The 14,805-nt window shown below is 28.7% G+C and overlaps 2 protein-coding genes across 3 annotated transcripts; one reads left to right on the top strand and one right to left on the bottom strand.

Annotated features, from left to right (window-relative positions):
- Positions 1–138: 138 nt before the first annotated feature.
- LOC126868090 (V-type proton ATPase subunit H) lies at positions 139–6,086 on the top strand. Of its 2 annotated transcripts, XM_050623298.1 has the most exons (10): positions 139–331; positions 819–900; positions 1,739–1,928; positions 2,238–2,456; positions 3,155–3,250; positions 3,660–3,865; positions 3,951–4,035; positions 4,911–5,317; positions 5,391–5,504; positions 5,607–6,086. In XM_050623298.1, exons 1-10 carry the CDS (start codon positions 274–276, stop codon positions 5,695–5,697), a joined length of 1,548 nt encoding a protein of 515 aa, XP_050479255.1. In that variant the 5' UTR covers positions 139–273; the 3' UTR covers positions 5,698–6,086. The 2 variants fall into 2 exon arrangements, with proteins under 2 accessions (XP_050479255.1, XP_050479256.1); XM_050623299.1 differs by lacking the exon at positions 3,155–3,250 and having other exon boundaries at positions 144–331.
- A 2-nt stretch (positions 6,087–6,088) lies between these two features.
- LOC126868076 (DNA-directed RNA polymerase I subunit RPA2) lies at positions 6,089–14,786 on the bottom strand. The gene is made up of 16 exons (XM_050623254.1): positions 14,638–14,786; positions 14,216–14,548; positions 13,912–14,151; positions 13,517–13,839; positions 13,192–13,451; positions 12,874–13,116; positions 12,389–12,666; positions 12,129–12,326; positions 11,934–12,041; positions 11,352–11,528; positions 9,243–9,457; positions 9,025–9,163; positions 7,924–8,080; positions 7,582–7,835; positions 7,342–7,506; positions 6,089–6,320 (listed from the first exon to the last, which is right to left on the bottom strand). The coding sequence occupies exons 1-16, from the start codon at positions 14,704–14,706 to the stop codon at positions 6,111–6,113; spliced, it is 3,369 nt and encodes a 1,122-aa protein (XP_050479211.1). The 5' UTR covers positions 14,707–14,786; the 3' UTR covers positions 6,089–6,110.
- Between the last annotated feature and the right edge of the window lie 19 nt (positions 14,787–14,805).

A 14,805-nucleotide genomic window follows, 5' to 3' on the forward strand; every position in this document is an offset into this window, starting at 1 on the left:
TATCCCTATCTCTATGGTCGAAACCTGTTTACATGATCCTTTCTGAGTACGGCGGAATTTCCTCTCTGTTAACATCAAATATCACATTAACTAGAAATATTTGAATTTTACTAGCTGTTAGGGAAATTTTGTATCTAGCTCTAACGAGTTGGTAATATATCAGTCTTGTGATCCAAGTGTTGAGGGAGGTGCAAATTTACGACAGCAGGACTTTAATTCTCTGCGACTCAAGTATTAAATAAATTATACAGGATTTAAGGAACAACAACAAAAATGGTTGATCGTGTGAACATTAAAGAAATGATACCGGCTTTACCGGATGAAAAAATTGGTAATTGACCTAAACATACATATTTATTTCTTAATTTGACATTGCCCCTCCCAATAATGTGCTGTGTTTATATGATTTACAAGGATTATATTGCTTTTATTTGCGTTTTAATTTTATTCATTTCTCAAAAAAAAAAAAAAAAATGACAAATTGCTAATATGTACGGAACTATATCCAATTTTTTACTGTATATGTCATTTCACAGAAGTTTGTTTCTTATGTCATGATAAAGACATTCATTCTTTTTATAATAATTTGAAAAAGCTTTGCGAGACACATTTTTGTATAGGCTAACGATATTTATTGTTATTTAAGTAATATATTTTTGTTAATCATATATTTGTGTCATATTTTTATGTATACTTGTTATCCTGAATATAAGACTATAAACATCTGCATAAGTTTGCATTATTGTTTTATTCTTTTATTGGCATGATTACATGTTGTTTATTAACAATAGATAACAATAACGTTTAAAACTTTTTAGATATGCTAGCAGCTACGAGCATTCTTCAGCAACAAGCTGCTGATATTAGGAATCAACAAATCAAGTGGCAATCGTATCAACAGTAAGAATACCGTCGTTTTAAATATTAATATCAAAATATTTCTATATATATGTAAATATTTCATAAAGTTTTATTTCGAATAATCTATAAAATCTTACATATATATAATATGTGCATCTCTTCTTTATTCGCATATTATACATACAGGGTAGGGTCCAGTTTGTTTCTATAAAGCATTACTATATATTTTATAAGTAAAAATAACAAAAGGAACCGTCATATTAAACATAGGCTGGTAAATTCTTTTTTAAAATGTTATAACAGAGATACAAAATAGCAAAGTATTTTTTTGCTCGATAAAGGAACAGATATTTATATTAATTCTAGTTCAGTGGTAATATGTAAAAATTGAATTCGTTACATTGAGAATTTCTTGCTGATTTCCTTTACCGTTGGTGAATACGTTACAAATCCAGTGCGTTAATTTTTTCTCTTAAAGTTATAAGAAATACTGTAATAGCATAATATCTGGTGAACCCAAAAGTAAACGAATTTGTTCATCTCGATTTGTTCATTATTGAGAATATCGCTTGTTTAAGTATTATATTTGAGCCTACATGTGTATTTTTTTATATTACTCTGGTCACTAAATAGTTCTTGATATCAGCTACTACATTATGAAATCAATAATACATGATACCATTTAAAACAGCCAAACAAACTTAATTTTTTATTGAAGGAAAAGTTTATGGAAATTTTTAATATTAAAATTTGTGACTGATTAAAAGCTCACTAGCTGTTTTCAAAATATTTTTTCCTCAAATTTTCCTGAAAATACATACATATATATATATAAATTAAATGTATTAAATAACACTTAATATTCTATGTTTTATAGGTCTCATATGATATCAAAAGAAGATTATGATTTTATAGTGGCTTTTGATACAAATGATGCTAGTGTTCGAGATGCAAAACTTAAAGAAAATCCACATCAAGCTGCTAAAACTTTTCTTAACTTACTTGGCCATATTTCAAAAGACCAGACTATACAATACATCCTTACAATGATTGATGATATGCTTCAGGTACATCAAATCACATAAATTAAAACATAGTAAAACACCCTTTATCCAAATTTGTCGGAAGGCAAAATGATTGAGATAACTGAATCACATTTACATTTATAACTAAATCAAATCATATATTTACCTTTTTTCTTTCTAATGATATAAAATTATTTATATTCAAGCTAGGAGTTTATATAACCGAAATTATACGCGACAATAGTTGAAATAATAAAAACTCATTTCACTGAAATAAATGGAATTCGCATAGATTGAATTTTCTTGTAATATGTGATTTATTTTTATTAAATGTTTTCAAATATATTTTAGGAAGATCGAAGTCGTGTAGAAATCTTCAGAGAACATTCAAGTCGCAAACGTGAATCAGTATGGGGCCCTTTCTTGAACTTGTTAAATAGACAAGATGGATTTATAATGAATATGACCTCTCGAATTATTGCCAAACTTGCTTGCTGGAGTCACGATCTAATGGAAAAGACAGATCTTCAATTCTACTTGACATGGTTAAAGGATCAATTAAAACTCAGTGTAAGTTAACAGATATATAATCATTTAATTACACGATTTAAGAATTATAAACATACTTTAAAAATAAAATATATTTGTGTACCATCATAAATGTATTTTTCATCATAATATTAACACATGCTTCTAATTTATTAGCACTAGCTTAGCTTTTCTTTTTTATATAATGTAATTATGTGTGTGTACACAATGGTGTTGGTTTCCATTATACCATATAGGATGGAGAACATAATTGGAACTACTTCTATTATTCCGTAAAATATTTTTATATTGTTGATAAGTTGAATGAATAGTTTCAAAGAGATTATGACTTGATGTATTGCAGAATATGTAATTATGAAGTAATTTCAATTGCCTGCTTCATGTAAATTATAACTCAAATATTGTATAATATAATTCATTAATTAGTCTCAAAACTATGTTCCTTTGTTCATTTGTATTTTGTATCATTATATATTATTTCTTTTTAATCATACAATAAGTGAAATTCGTAACAATTTATATATTTTATACGAATTTTATATATGTAACTTTCACATAAGTGAATTTATAAAAGTCTGCTAAAGTATATAAATACAAATGCCAATAAATCGCCTTAGATCAAATGCTACTAACTATACATTAAAAATATAGGCATACTGTAGCTTACACAGTAAAGCGATAGAAAATGATTGCAATTATTTAAATATATGGGGTTTTAGCTTGAGGTTCCTCAGGATACAGATTTACATACAAGAGTAGAACAAGGCAACACTATAGACAAAGAAGCAAATGAGCTACATGAACTACAAAGTCTGGTTAGTCTCATAATAATTAAGTATGTATTAACACGAAAAGGTCATACAGCTAAACTTTCCTATCAATTTTTAAACATAAGATAGCGCGAGGTACAAAGAGTTATAATTGCAAACAGAATACAATTGAATATAAAAATAAATAAACATTATGATAACCATATGTAATATTCTTTATACGAAATTATTTTTATTTAAAATAGAAATTACTAATGCTGGATGCCTGTGCATCTCTGATAAGATTTTATCGTTAATGTAAATTGTTTTTGTTTTGTACATATAAGAGTGCATTCGCATTTGGTTTGCATAATGATTTCTTTCTATTTTACTTTTTTGGTGCACACACATAATTTAAATTTCAATCTGGTTGTTTAATTATATTTTTATTATATATACCATCGTGTTTATTCAGAATAATGAATACATTCAGTCCGTGGCACGTTGTTTACAAATGATGCTTCGCATAGATGAGTATCGTTTCGCATTCGTGTCAGTTGATGGAATTTCTACTTTACTGAGTGTTCTGACGGGCAGAGTAAATTTCCAAGTACAATATCAACTGATATTCTGTATATGGGTACTCACTTTTAATCCTTTGCTTGCAGAGAAAATGAATAAGTACGTATTGCATATATGTATATTGCATATGTGTAATTGCATTTTAAACAGTTGTTAAAAATATAACATAAAATTTTTATTTTAGGTTTAGTGTCATTCCTATATTGGCGGACATTTTAAGTGATTCTGTTAAGGAGAAAGTAACTCGCATTATTTTAGCAGTATTTAGGGTAAGTTACTTAATCTTTCCACGAACGAGACGGCTGTAGCCGTCTAATATTGTTTTTATTAACAACAACATATACGGATGCTAATTGATATGAAAAAATACCAACAAGTTTCGAAATCCTGTCTAGTTTTATGGCATATATATGTGATTCTATGTGCAATTTCAATTTTACAAGTGTCCGCGAAAGTGTTAATATGCTAAACATTTCAAAATTACAGTTACAATAAAAGAGGTGATATAAGATAATGAAAAAACATTTTTACATATGCTTAATTTACTTCTATAGTATATGGTTTATAGTTTATAGCTATATAATTTTTCACATATAATATTTCAAAAATTCAAATTCGAATGTCTGTCAGTAAGGAATCTATTGTACACCGATCATTTCTATAAAATGTTCTTTGTATATCTTAAGAAAAAGAAAAAGATAGAAATATTAAGTATATCATTATTTGGTTTTGGACTGTGTACATATATTGTTTGGTATAGAGACTATGATATTTCATTTTCAAATTCTAATTTATTTTTAAACTCCAATATTCTCGTAAATGTAGCAGAAAATTACATCTCACTATTTTAATGAACTAACATTTTAATGACATGGTATTGATTCCTGTTAAAATTTAAATACAAGGGTGAGATTTCATAGCTTTCATATTCAACAGTAAATAATTTATTAATTAAATCTTTATTAAAACAATCTATGTATGACTGATTTTCTGATTAACAGACACTTAAAATTTACATTTTTGGAGATTCATTATAAAAAGATACAGTAATTAATTAATCAATCCACAGTCCTAAAATTTTCTATACTTTTCTTTTAATACATATTCTATTTTTATTACTTTATTCTTTTTTAATACTCCATAGAACCTCATTGAGAAAGTAGAGGATGGACAAGTTGCTAAAGAACATTGCATCGCGATGGTACAGTGCAAGGTACTGAAACAACTTTCAATCCTTGGACAACGTAAATTTGACGACGAAGATATCACCGATGATATTGAATTCTTGAATGATAAATTACAAGCATCTGTTCAAGATCTAAGTTCGTTTGACGAATATTCGACCGAAGTGAAATCGGGACGTCTTGAATGGTCTCCCGTTCACAAATCTGGCAAATTCTGGCGAGAAAATGCTAATCGACTAAATGAAAAGAATTACGAGTTACTGCGTATTCTGGTACATCTGTTAGAAACTAGTAAAGATCCCTTAGTTCTCAGCGTAGCTAGCTTCGATGTAGGAGAATATGTAAGACATTATCCACGTGGTAAACAGTACGTTCAATGAAACTTTTTTACTTACACATTAAAAAACGATTTACTGAAATCATTTTTTAAATTATTCCAGTATAATAGAGCAACTTGGAGGTAAACAGCGAGTAATGCAACTTTTAGGACATGAAGATCCTAATGTAAGATACGAAGCTCTTCTTGCAGTCCAGAAACTCATGGTACACAATTGGTGTGTAATTGAAACATCTATATACAAGACAAAATTTGTACTAAATTATTGTCAAAAGTTGTAACATTTGATAATATAAATGATTTGGTATTTTATTTATAGGGAATATTTAGGAAAGCAACTGGAGAAAGAACAAACTGGATCAAATGCACCAGGAGCAAAACCTGGAGCACAAATCCCAACAAAAGCATAAACAAGTATATAAGCTATGTAAGTTTCGATTCAAGTCTGTATACTTTGTCTTTGCTTTCATATTATTTACTTAAATACTTGCTTGTCCAACTGCTTGTACACTGTGTATAAATATCGGTATGAGAAAAACATTCTTAGTATTGGAATCATATTATAAAAATTACTTTGCATTCTAATGTAGTTATCTGTAGATAGCAAGAGAACAATGTATATTCCAATATTCGTCATGTTGTCAAATCTAATAAATCAAGAAATGTACATAACTGTTATAAAGTATTGAATAACGGGATAAAGATATTTCTAGAATAATATTTATGGAATTTGTAAGTAAAATGTTTATGAAATGTTAAGAAAAATAAACTATTATCACTAAAAGAAAATAGAAAAGTATATGCATTATATTTTCATTTATTTTCATTTCTCCGCAAATGACAACTTTACATTAATATTGCAAGATGTTAATTGCGTTACGAGATATCGAAAAATGTATGGTATGTCAACTTCTCTCACAGATTCATCATCACCACAAAGACGACATTTTGTCTTGTCATTTAATCCTGATGCACTTAGACCCATTTCCATTACCGGACCCAATAACGTTCCACATTTTTTACAAACTAGAGTCTGAAACAATAACGTTATTACTAATTAAATGTATACTTATATAATAAAAAAGAAAGAAATATGTGTTCATAGTAGACTTATTGGTGGCAATGTAAAGCTGTAATTATTGCGAGATGTTCTTATCTTATCTACATCTCTTACAAGTATTAACTAATGCAAAATAAATCAGAGACTTGGAAAGAAATGGAACTGAGAATATTTTTATGCTTAGGCATTTAAATAATTTAAAATTAGACTTATTGTTATACGTACCAGAATATGTAATTATTTTTATATTTCTTAGTTATATGTCTTATATTTTTATTATATTTAGTATAATGAAAAAAATAATATTAAAATAATTCCTTTTTCTATATATAAAATAATTGTATCTTTTTCAGATATGTTACATGCAATTAAACAAATTTTATCATAAAAATAAATTTTTGTTCGAAATAATCAATATAAAGATATTTTTAATTTTGATTACGAATTTGGTTTCTTTTGTGAATAATATTATATAAATATAAAATTAAATGGGTAATTTATAAGACTATAAAAAGTGAAATTCGTATGAGTAATAGTTGCGCAAATAAATATTCTTTTGTGGAGGTAGTTTTATAAAAGTTAGCAAACAATTTAAAAAGTTGTATTTTTTAAACAATTTCGATACCAGCAAAATGATAATTTAAACCCTTCCCATTTTTATATAAATTACAATATATTTCAATTTGAATAAAAATTAAACAAAAATGATCAATTTTGCATGGAACAGCATCAAAAGTGAACTATTGCCAGTACTCGGCAAATTGAGTAATTCACTCAGTGTTTTTAGCATAAAATATTAAATGTAACAATTGATTTCATTATACTATCTGGGCTTAATTTGAGAAAGAATGAATTTCTCTGCTTTTGTATGACTAATGTAGCTTATTGCAATAAATTGATACTATAAACCAACATTAAAAAAAAAAAAAAATGTGGGTTAGTTCATTTTCTCTTAATCTCTCAATTATATGTTCTATTATTTAAATAAACTTACGGTAGTTTTGTCTGAACAATGGAAAAGACGATCCTGAAGTAAGAACGAACAACCATGAGATAGTAATGAATCTCGTTCCATTTCTCCAAAACGAACACCACCACCCCTCCTTCTACCCTTTATAGGCTGTCTTGTTAAAACATCAATTGGCCCAGTACTTCTCACCTGTAAACATGGTAAAACAATAGATAAAAAGACACATTTTAACTTATTCTAAAGAATTTAATTTTCTCTACCAACCTGCCACTTATCTGAAACCATGTGACGTAATCGTTGATAATGTACTATTCCAAAAAATATATCAGCAGTCATTTCTCTTCCGTCTATTCCTGAATACATTCTTTCTGTTCCATAATAATTATAACCACCGCGTTCCAATAATTTTCCAAAATATTCAACAGCTGTCTCATCCTCGTTAAATCTAAACGATGTTGCATCATGTACCAATCCATGTATGGCTGCTGATTTTCCAGCCATCACCTCGATCATCATAGCTATTAAATATGCAATTTAAATAGTTACAATAAATACAGAAGCAAATATTTAAAATATTAAAATCTGTTTAAAAAGAATTAATTTTACCTATTGTCATACGACTTGGAAAACCATGAGGATTAAAAACAATATCTGGAATTAAACCTGTTTCTGTAAATGGTAGATCCTCTGCAGGCCATTTTTGTGAACAGATACCCTTTTGACCTGCCCTCGAAGCAAATTTATCTCCAACATTTGCATTACGCTAAAAAATTCGAAATTCTTATTTGGAATCCTTAGGTTAACATTCTTATACTATACAGAAATTACTATACAGGACTGTCACACATTAAGTGGTACAAGCAACTAGTACAATCATTTTTATGTAAAAAAATAAATTGGAAATTCGATCTGAATTCGATCTGACAAATAATTTTTAAAATAAAAATTCATACTTAAATACAGTCTCTCTTCAGGGCACAGAAAGAGAGAGTAAAGGGGCAAGGACAGAAAGTGTTAAGGAGTTCAAGTATTTAGGTGTACTAATAAAAGAAAGTATAAAAAGTGCGAATGTCATACACTTAGCCAGATATGGGAAATCAGGCAATGAAATTTTAGAGATAATTTCAGATTAAGAATGTTCTTATTTAATTTGTTGGTGATGGGAGTAGTCATATATAGTGTGGAGCTGTGGGGTGTGCAGGAAGAAAGGAAGTTAAGAAAAGAGAAGAATATCTGGAGAAGAATATCTGAAAAAGAATGGATTTAGTATAATGGGAGCACAGGAAAGAAGGGAAAGAGGGTATGACATCTCAAGTTGAGAGTAAGAGACAAGGAAGTGTAAATATAACAAGATTGCAAAATCAAAGTCTGTATAGCCAAAGATATAGATATAATATAAATATAAATATGTAAGGACGGTGCAACTGTCAGGAAAAAGAGTAGTTAGTGACACAAGTGAGATGCAGATTGATAGAGAGGTGGATCAGATATTAGGAGGTGTGTGTGTGTGTGTGTGGGAGGGGGGGATGGATATGTTTAGATAATTAAATGAGAATGCAAGGTAGTAAGAAAGATAAATGCAAAACCAACAAAATAATAACAAACTTTTCCTAATTACGTGTGTACTGTAACGTATATCATTTGGACATTGACATCCAATTTTCAAAGATCATCAATTCAAGAGATATAAATTGATATTTTACTTACTGGAATACGAAAAGTGATACAAGCTCTACGTGGAATATGACTATGTAATGTTCCACAAAGTTTTACAGTATCAACATAAGCATCCTCCTTTCCATGATATTTACCAGTAACATATGTTGATTGATCTGCATCATAATAGCTATTAAAAAAGATGTATTTCATATCAAATAAAATAAAAGATTATTGAAAACGTTAATAATTTTATGAATAAAACTTACCAATAATAGACATCACCTTCTGAAATCATTGTACCTAAAATAGGAAGGCCATCGACGTCTAATTTTTCTGCAAGATCAGGTTTATCAGGATTCCTCGCAAAATAACTTTTCTGATCTTTCAAATCCACGAATTCAGATTTATAAATCAGTCCATGTGCAAAACCCCTATCGTGCGCTGCTTTGTTTATGATCATCGCGTCTTCCATATCATACCCCTAACAAAATAAGTAAAGGTGTTTAAAAATTATTAGACCGGTCAATACAAAATGTTTCCTCAAATAAAACTTTCATCTTTGCAGCAATTTAAAAGTTTCTTCAAAATATCACATATTTAATCAAAGTACTTTTTGTATAATTTTATATACTTGTCTCTTTTAATTAATTTCATTATTCAAGATATATAAATGTCATCTATATTTCAGAACTAAAACATTTTTCTTAAAATATAATTGTCAATAATATATTTTCCAGTCTCGCCCTTACTTTATTTTGTAATGAAAAATCAAACCTTTGAATTTCATGAACCAAGATTGAACTCTTCTATCATTATGTATGTATATAATTTTCCTAAATGGTAAATTTAGCAACTACAGTATATGTATCTATACTGGTATATTTTCAATTAATTCTCTGTTACAAAAAGAGGCAATTGAGAGTTATGTTATTGCTTTTCACCAACATTGACGTCACCTTTTCCAAATTTAATCTCATTGAAAAAATAGAATTCTATATATATGTAGAGGGTGCTTCGTTTAACTGGGAAATATGGAACATCTCTTGAGGAATTGAAATTACCAAAATATTATTCTTAGAAAAGTTGTTTGGTATATAAGAGGATATTAAGTGATGTAGATAATTTTTTTGTAAGTCTGTTAGTGGAGGAGGTATTACAGTCAAGTTCATTTTTTTAAATGGAAATTGCAGTTTTCTATTTGTATTACCACATGATATCAATCCACGTAGTAGAATGTCATAAATTAGATCCTTAGAGCGCCATCATACTATGAATAAAAAAGTACAGGGTTTTGTTCAAAAAACCTAGCTCAACTTTAATACCTCCCCCACTATTACACTTTTGAAACATTATTTAGATTAGCTAATGTCCCTCTATATGCTAAATAACTTTCGTAAAAACAGTCTTTTTTATAACTTTAATCCCTCGAAAGATATTTTACCATTTCCAATTAAACAAGACAATTAAAATATAATATATAATTCTAATATTTAGAATATATATGTCGGAGATGAAATGAAAACCGGAGCCTTCCCTATGCAATTTTGAGGAAGCCTTCTAATGCTTTAGCCTAGATTTTATCATAACTGTAATTAAGTAATTGTCATCTGTAATTGTTTGACATTTGTGAAAAGCGAAAGTGGGTTCGAGGTGACAACTGGTCGCTGAACGTAGCCACGGTCACGGGATAAACGTTTTGCTTGATGAAGACAGAAATTGCCTAGTATCGGCGTTTGGATCTTTCTCGATGTTTCCAAAGAGTATACAACAAACTTTTGACAGATATTGCCTAGCAACAACGATTGGAACCTTCTCGATGTTTCCAGCGAGAATATAACAAACAAATGCAGTCGTATAACGAAAAAGATTTTAATCAAATATTCATTCATGTGAACGCCTTGGAAAGTGATACATCAAGTAATTTATCGAGTGATTCAGCAAACGTATTTTGTGTTATAAAATTATTAAAAGTTATTCCGTTGACCGTGGATTCGTTTGAACCCCGGATCATTGTTAATAGCGTAAATTAAATTCATTATTTGTAAAATTTATCAATCGTTAATTTTATTATTCGTTAAATTTATTATTCGTAAGATATATTGTCCGTTCCTCTTATTGTTCGATAAACTTATTATTCTTTAATTAAATTAATAATTTAACTTATTATATGTTAATTAATCATATCAATTATAAAATTCATTATTCATAATATTTTGTAAAATCTTGTTTATTCGTGTAAATATATTCTCTGTTTTGTAAAACAATGGCTAATTCAAATGAAGAAACATTACGCGACTTAATGATAACCCGACATATATATATATGTTTCATACATACCAATCTAAAAATTAACATATATATTCGGTTGTACTTACTGTGTAAGAAATAACGGCAACAATTGCATTAGTACCCATAGCAAAATCATCAAGATTAATTTCGTCATAATGCACTGGCCGAAAGAGTGGTGTTGCAGGTGTTTGCAACCTATATAATTTAGTTTCAGATTGTAATTGCCATGTATGGCATGGAGTGCCCATTGTTTGTTTACCCATCTGAAAAACAGCGGAATTTATTATTTGAAAGTTTGCAAATTTATTACTTTCAAGCAAAAAAGATTTGTAAAAAATCTTAAGCTGTATATACACAGAGCATACTAGAAATACATATTTACAAACCCCTTCAGTAATTAATAATATAAATAGTAGTTAATGATTATGTCATAAACATAAATGCTCATTTTACTAAACTTTATGAATGCCTTGATATCTCAAACTTTATTTCTGTGGAAATAAAGAACTATCATCGTAGGAAATGATGCTATTCATAAATTAGTAACAAATGCTCACTAACATATCATTCTTTGTTAACATTTGTTTAATGAAAACATTAAAAAAATATTCTTTATAAAAGTTTGTTAATAGGTCATAAACAATTGCGAACTTTCTGCATAATTTTACCTGACATTGATACATATTTCGTGGACTTTGATTACAATCTGGCATTGGGATAAGACTTGCTAAATTACTTAAGAAAGCCGTTTTTGATAATTCTTGATGTGATGTCAACTGCAATAGTAAATAACATTTTCATAAATAAATAAATAGCAAAGCAAAAAAAATTATTTTGGAAAAATGAGAAAAATAATATATTACCCCTTCATAGGCTTCTTCAGGTGTAACACAGATATTTAAATAAATCTGTTCAAATGTTCCTATATATTCCACCTTTTTGGCAGCTAAATTCATTACCGGTCTCATCATACGAGCTGGATTTGTAAATAAATATAATCCTGGATATTGTGCTGGTACATTTTTTTTTGGCACCAGTGCTATCTCCATCGTACACGGAACCTGAATATAAATAATAAAAGAAAAAAGGTTTGTCGTGCTGAATTAGGAAATTACGAAGTTACCTCTTGGCCTTTTATTTTAAGCAATCGTAGCTTGTCTGTTACTCTTGAAATTATATTATCGTCTATTAATCCTATTAATTTTCCATCCAATATTACAATGTAAGATTTTTTCCAGTTGTCAGCAATTGACAGTGGAATCATTCCAAGATCCATTAGTATGATGGGAACATTAGCTTTCAATTTCGGATTAGTATGTTTCGTAATGATGCAATTCATTGTTAAATGATTAAGAAGACCACAAGGTGCACCATCAGGTGTATGTACAGGACAAATGAAACCTATAATATTACAACAAATTATTATTATTATTCTTATATTAATAAAGCAAAATTTGTTTAAATATTACAAGTTAATAAACAAATATTACTGTAGTAATAGAACAAACTGGATCGTACATAATTCAATAAAGTAATATAAAACAAAATGTTGTGCATCTTATAAAACGAAAGAAATTTTTTAAACAACTTAATATACTAAAGTATTACCCCATGCATCTGGCAATAATTGTCTAGCTTCTGTGGTCCTCATTTCTTGGAAAAAGGAACCTCTGTGTATTGCACGAAAATGGCTCATGTATCGCATTCTATTAATATTTTCAGCGACAATTGTGAGACCTGTATTTTGCATCAATCCTAAACCTGTTGGTGATCTTAAATTTCCAGTAGATAAAAAATTTTCCATTTGTGATTCCAGCGAATTTCCATGTTTCATTGCATTTAGCATTTCCTCTATGTACATATGCAAAACAATTATATTTGTGATATAGATTTATAATCTTTAAATTAATTTTTGAAAATACTTACGCACATTTAAGGTGTACCTATTACCAGCACTCCTTGCACGTTTCAAAATACCCATTTTAAGGCCAGTCAACCAACTATATAATTTTTCTTTCAATACTTGCAAATATAAATGACCACCCAGTAAACATTCCTGCATCATCACAGCATCAGCACCTTCTACGGCACATTTATTATTTGCAAGAGCAAATAGCTTTTTTGTCATAAATGCGAGTAAATAAAATTTATCCAGTGGATCATGAAGATGAATTGCTATACAATGCCTAAAAATGATATATGTTAATAACATAAATTAATTTATATTTCTCAGTGTATTAATTAAACTTACTTAATTATGAAGTCACAAACATCAATATCAGTAGCATCATAAGGTAATTCAAAAAGTTTTATTCTAAACATTCTCCCTATATAAGCTTTGCATTCTTCATGACTATTTAAACCTTGTTCATGTACAGCTCTTAGCATATTTAAAATACAACCTTTGTAATATAAATCATCTTCACATCCAGCTGTTAATGCACTATAAATAAAAATGTCCGAAACATCAACCAAGCATTTTAACATCAAGATCAATGGAACATAGTATAAAACTTTCCTATATGAAAACATTAATTTTGCTGAGCCATCAGTTACATAATGCAAAGTATTATTCTGTAAAGCATATAATAATATAGTAACATAGTTTTAATTTATAAAAAATTTAACTGGATTTGGAACACATACAGCTGTAGTATTATCATCTCGTACACTTCTTAATAGCAACCCAAGATCGCTAAATTGTATGCCACGAGCTTTCCAGCCTGATCTTCTAATAGCAATAGGATAATTCCTCCTTGTCATTAATAACATTCTTATAATCCTCTCAAGGCCTTTAATGATGAAATATCCACCCCATTCTTGTTCATGTTCTCCATGAGCAACTAAATCTTTAGGACTCATCTTACTTAAATGACATCTATTAGACTGTAACATTAAATGCAAATAAAATATAACTGAGCAATTTATTTTGCATAACTATATTACATACTTTAATCATAATTGGAATTTCTCCTAAATCCCTTTCAAGCGTCTCTTGCACTTTATTATTGATAGACCATCCTAATTTGACTATTATCTTTCCTTTATAAGTACATCCTCGTTGTCTACATTCTGTAGGATAGATTTTATGATTCTTCACCCCAATTGCGCCAGATGGAATACTTGGTTGATGAATAGATACATCGTCGATCCATAATGCTATTTTGTCTTCATTTGGCAGATGAATATAAACAAGTGGATTGTCTCTAACTGCCTCAGACAGGCCATCTTCTAGCATATAATTAAAAGAATCTATGTGCGGAGCACCTAAGCTCTGCAACAACTGAAATATATAAAGAAATTTAATTAAACTTAATATTTTTAAATTATATTTATGGTTATAGTAATCGTAAAAGAAAAATAGATATTTACAGGATTCTGCTTTTCTGGAGGTTTGCCGAAATTTGTTGACGTATTTGTCAATTTCGGTTCAATCAACATTTCTATATTTTTCCAAATTATAACACAAAATGTTTAAAATAAAATAAAATAAATATACACTACGTAAGTATCCACGTTTATGTTGCACTGCTACCAACT

This window comes from Bombus huntii, chromosome 7 (genome assembly GCF_024542735.1).
Source record: "Bombus huntii isolate Logan2020A chromosome 7, iyBomHunt1.1, whole genome shotgun sequence".
NCBI lineage: Eukaryota > Metazoa > Arthropoda > Insecta > Hymenoptera > Apidae > Bombus > Bombus huntii.

What these genes read in the sequence shown, in the direction of transcription:
- LOC126868076 (XM_050623254.1), bottom strand. Translation starts at nt 14,706, where the DNA reads ATGTTGATTGAACCGAAATTGACAAATACGTCAACAAATTTCGGCAAA. An exon ending in CTCCAGAAAAGCAGAATCCT is followed by an intron (nt 14,549 to 14,637) that starts GTAAATATCTAT and finishes TATATATTTCAG; the next exon opens with TTGTTGCAGAGCTTAGGTGC. An exon ending in AAATTCCAATTATGATTAAA is followed by an intron (nt 14,152 to 14,215) that starts GTATGTAATATA and finishes TTAATGTTACAG; the next exon opens with TCTAATAGATGTCATTTAAG.
- LOC126868090 (XM_050623298.1), top strand. Translation starts at nt 274, where the DNA reads ATGGTTGATCGTGTGAACATTAAAGAAATGATACCGGCTTTACCGGAT. An exon ending in AAGTGGCAATCGTATCAACA is followed by an intron (nt 901 to 1,738) that starts GTAAGAATACCG and finishes TATGTTTTATAG; the next exon opens with GTCTCATATGATATCAAAAG. An exon ending in AGGATCAATTAAAACTCAGT is followed by an intron (nt 2,457 to 3,154) that starts GTAAGTTAACAG and finishes ATGGGGTTTTAG; the next exon opens with CTTGAGGTTCCTCAGGATAC.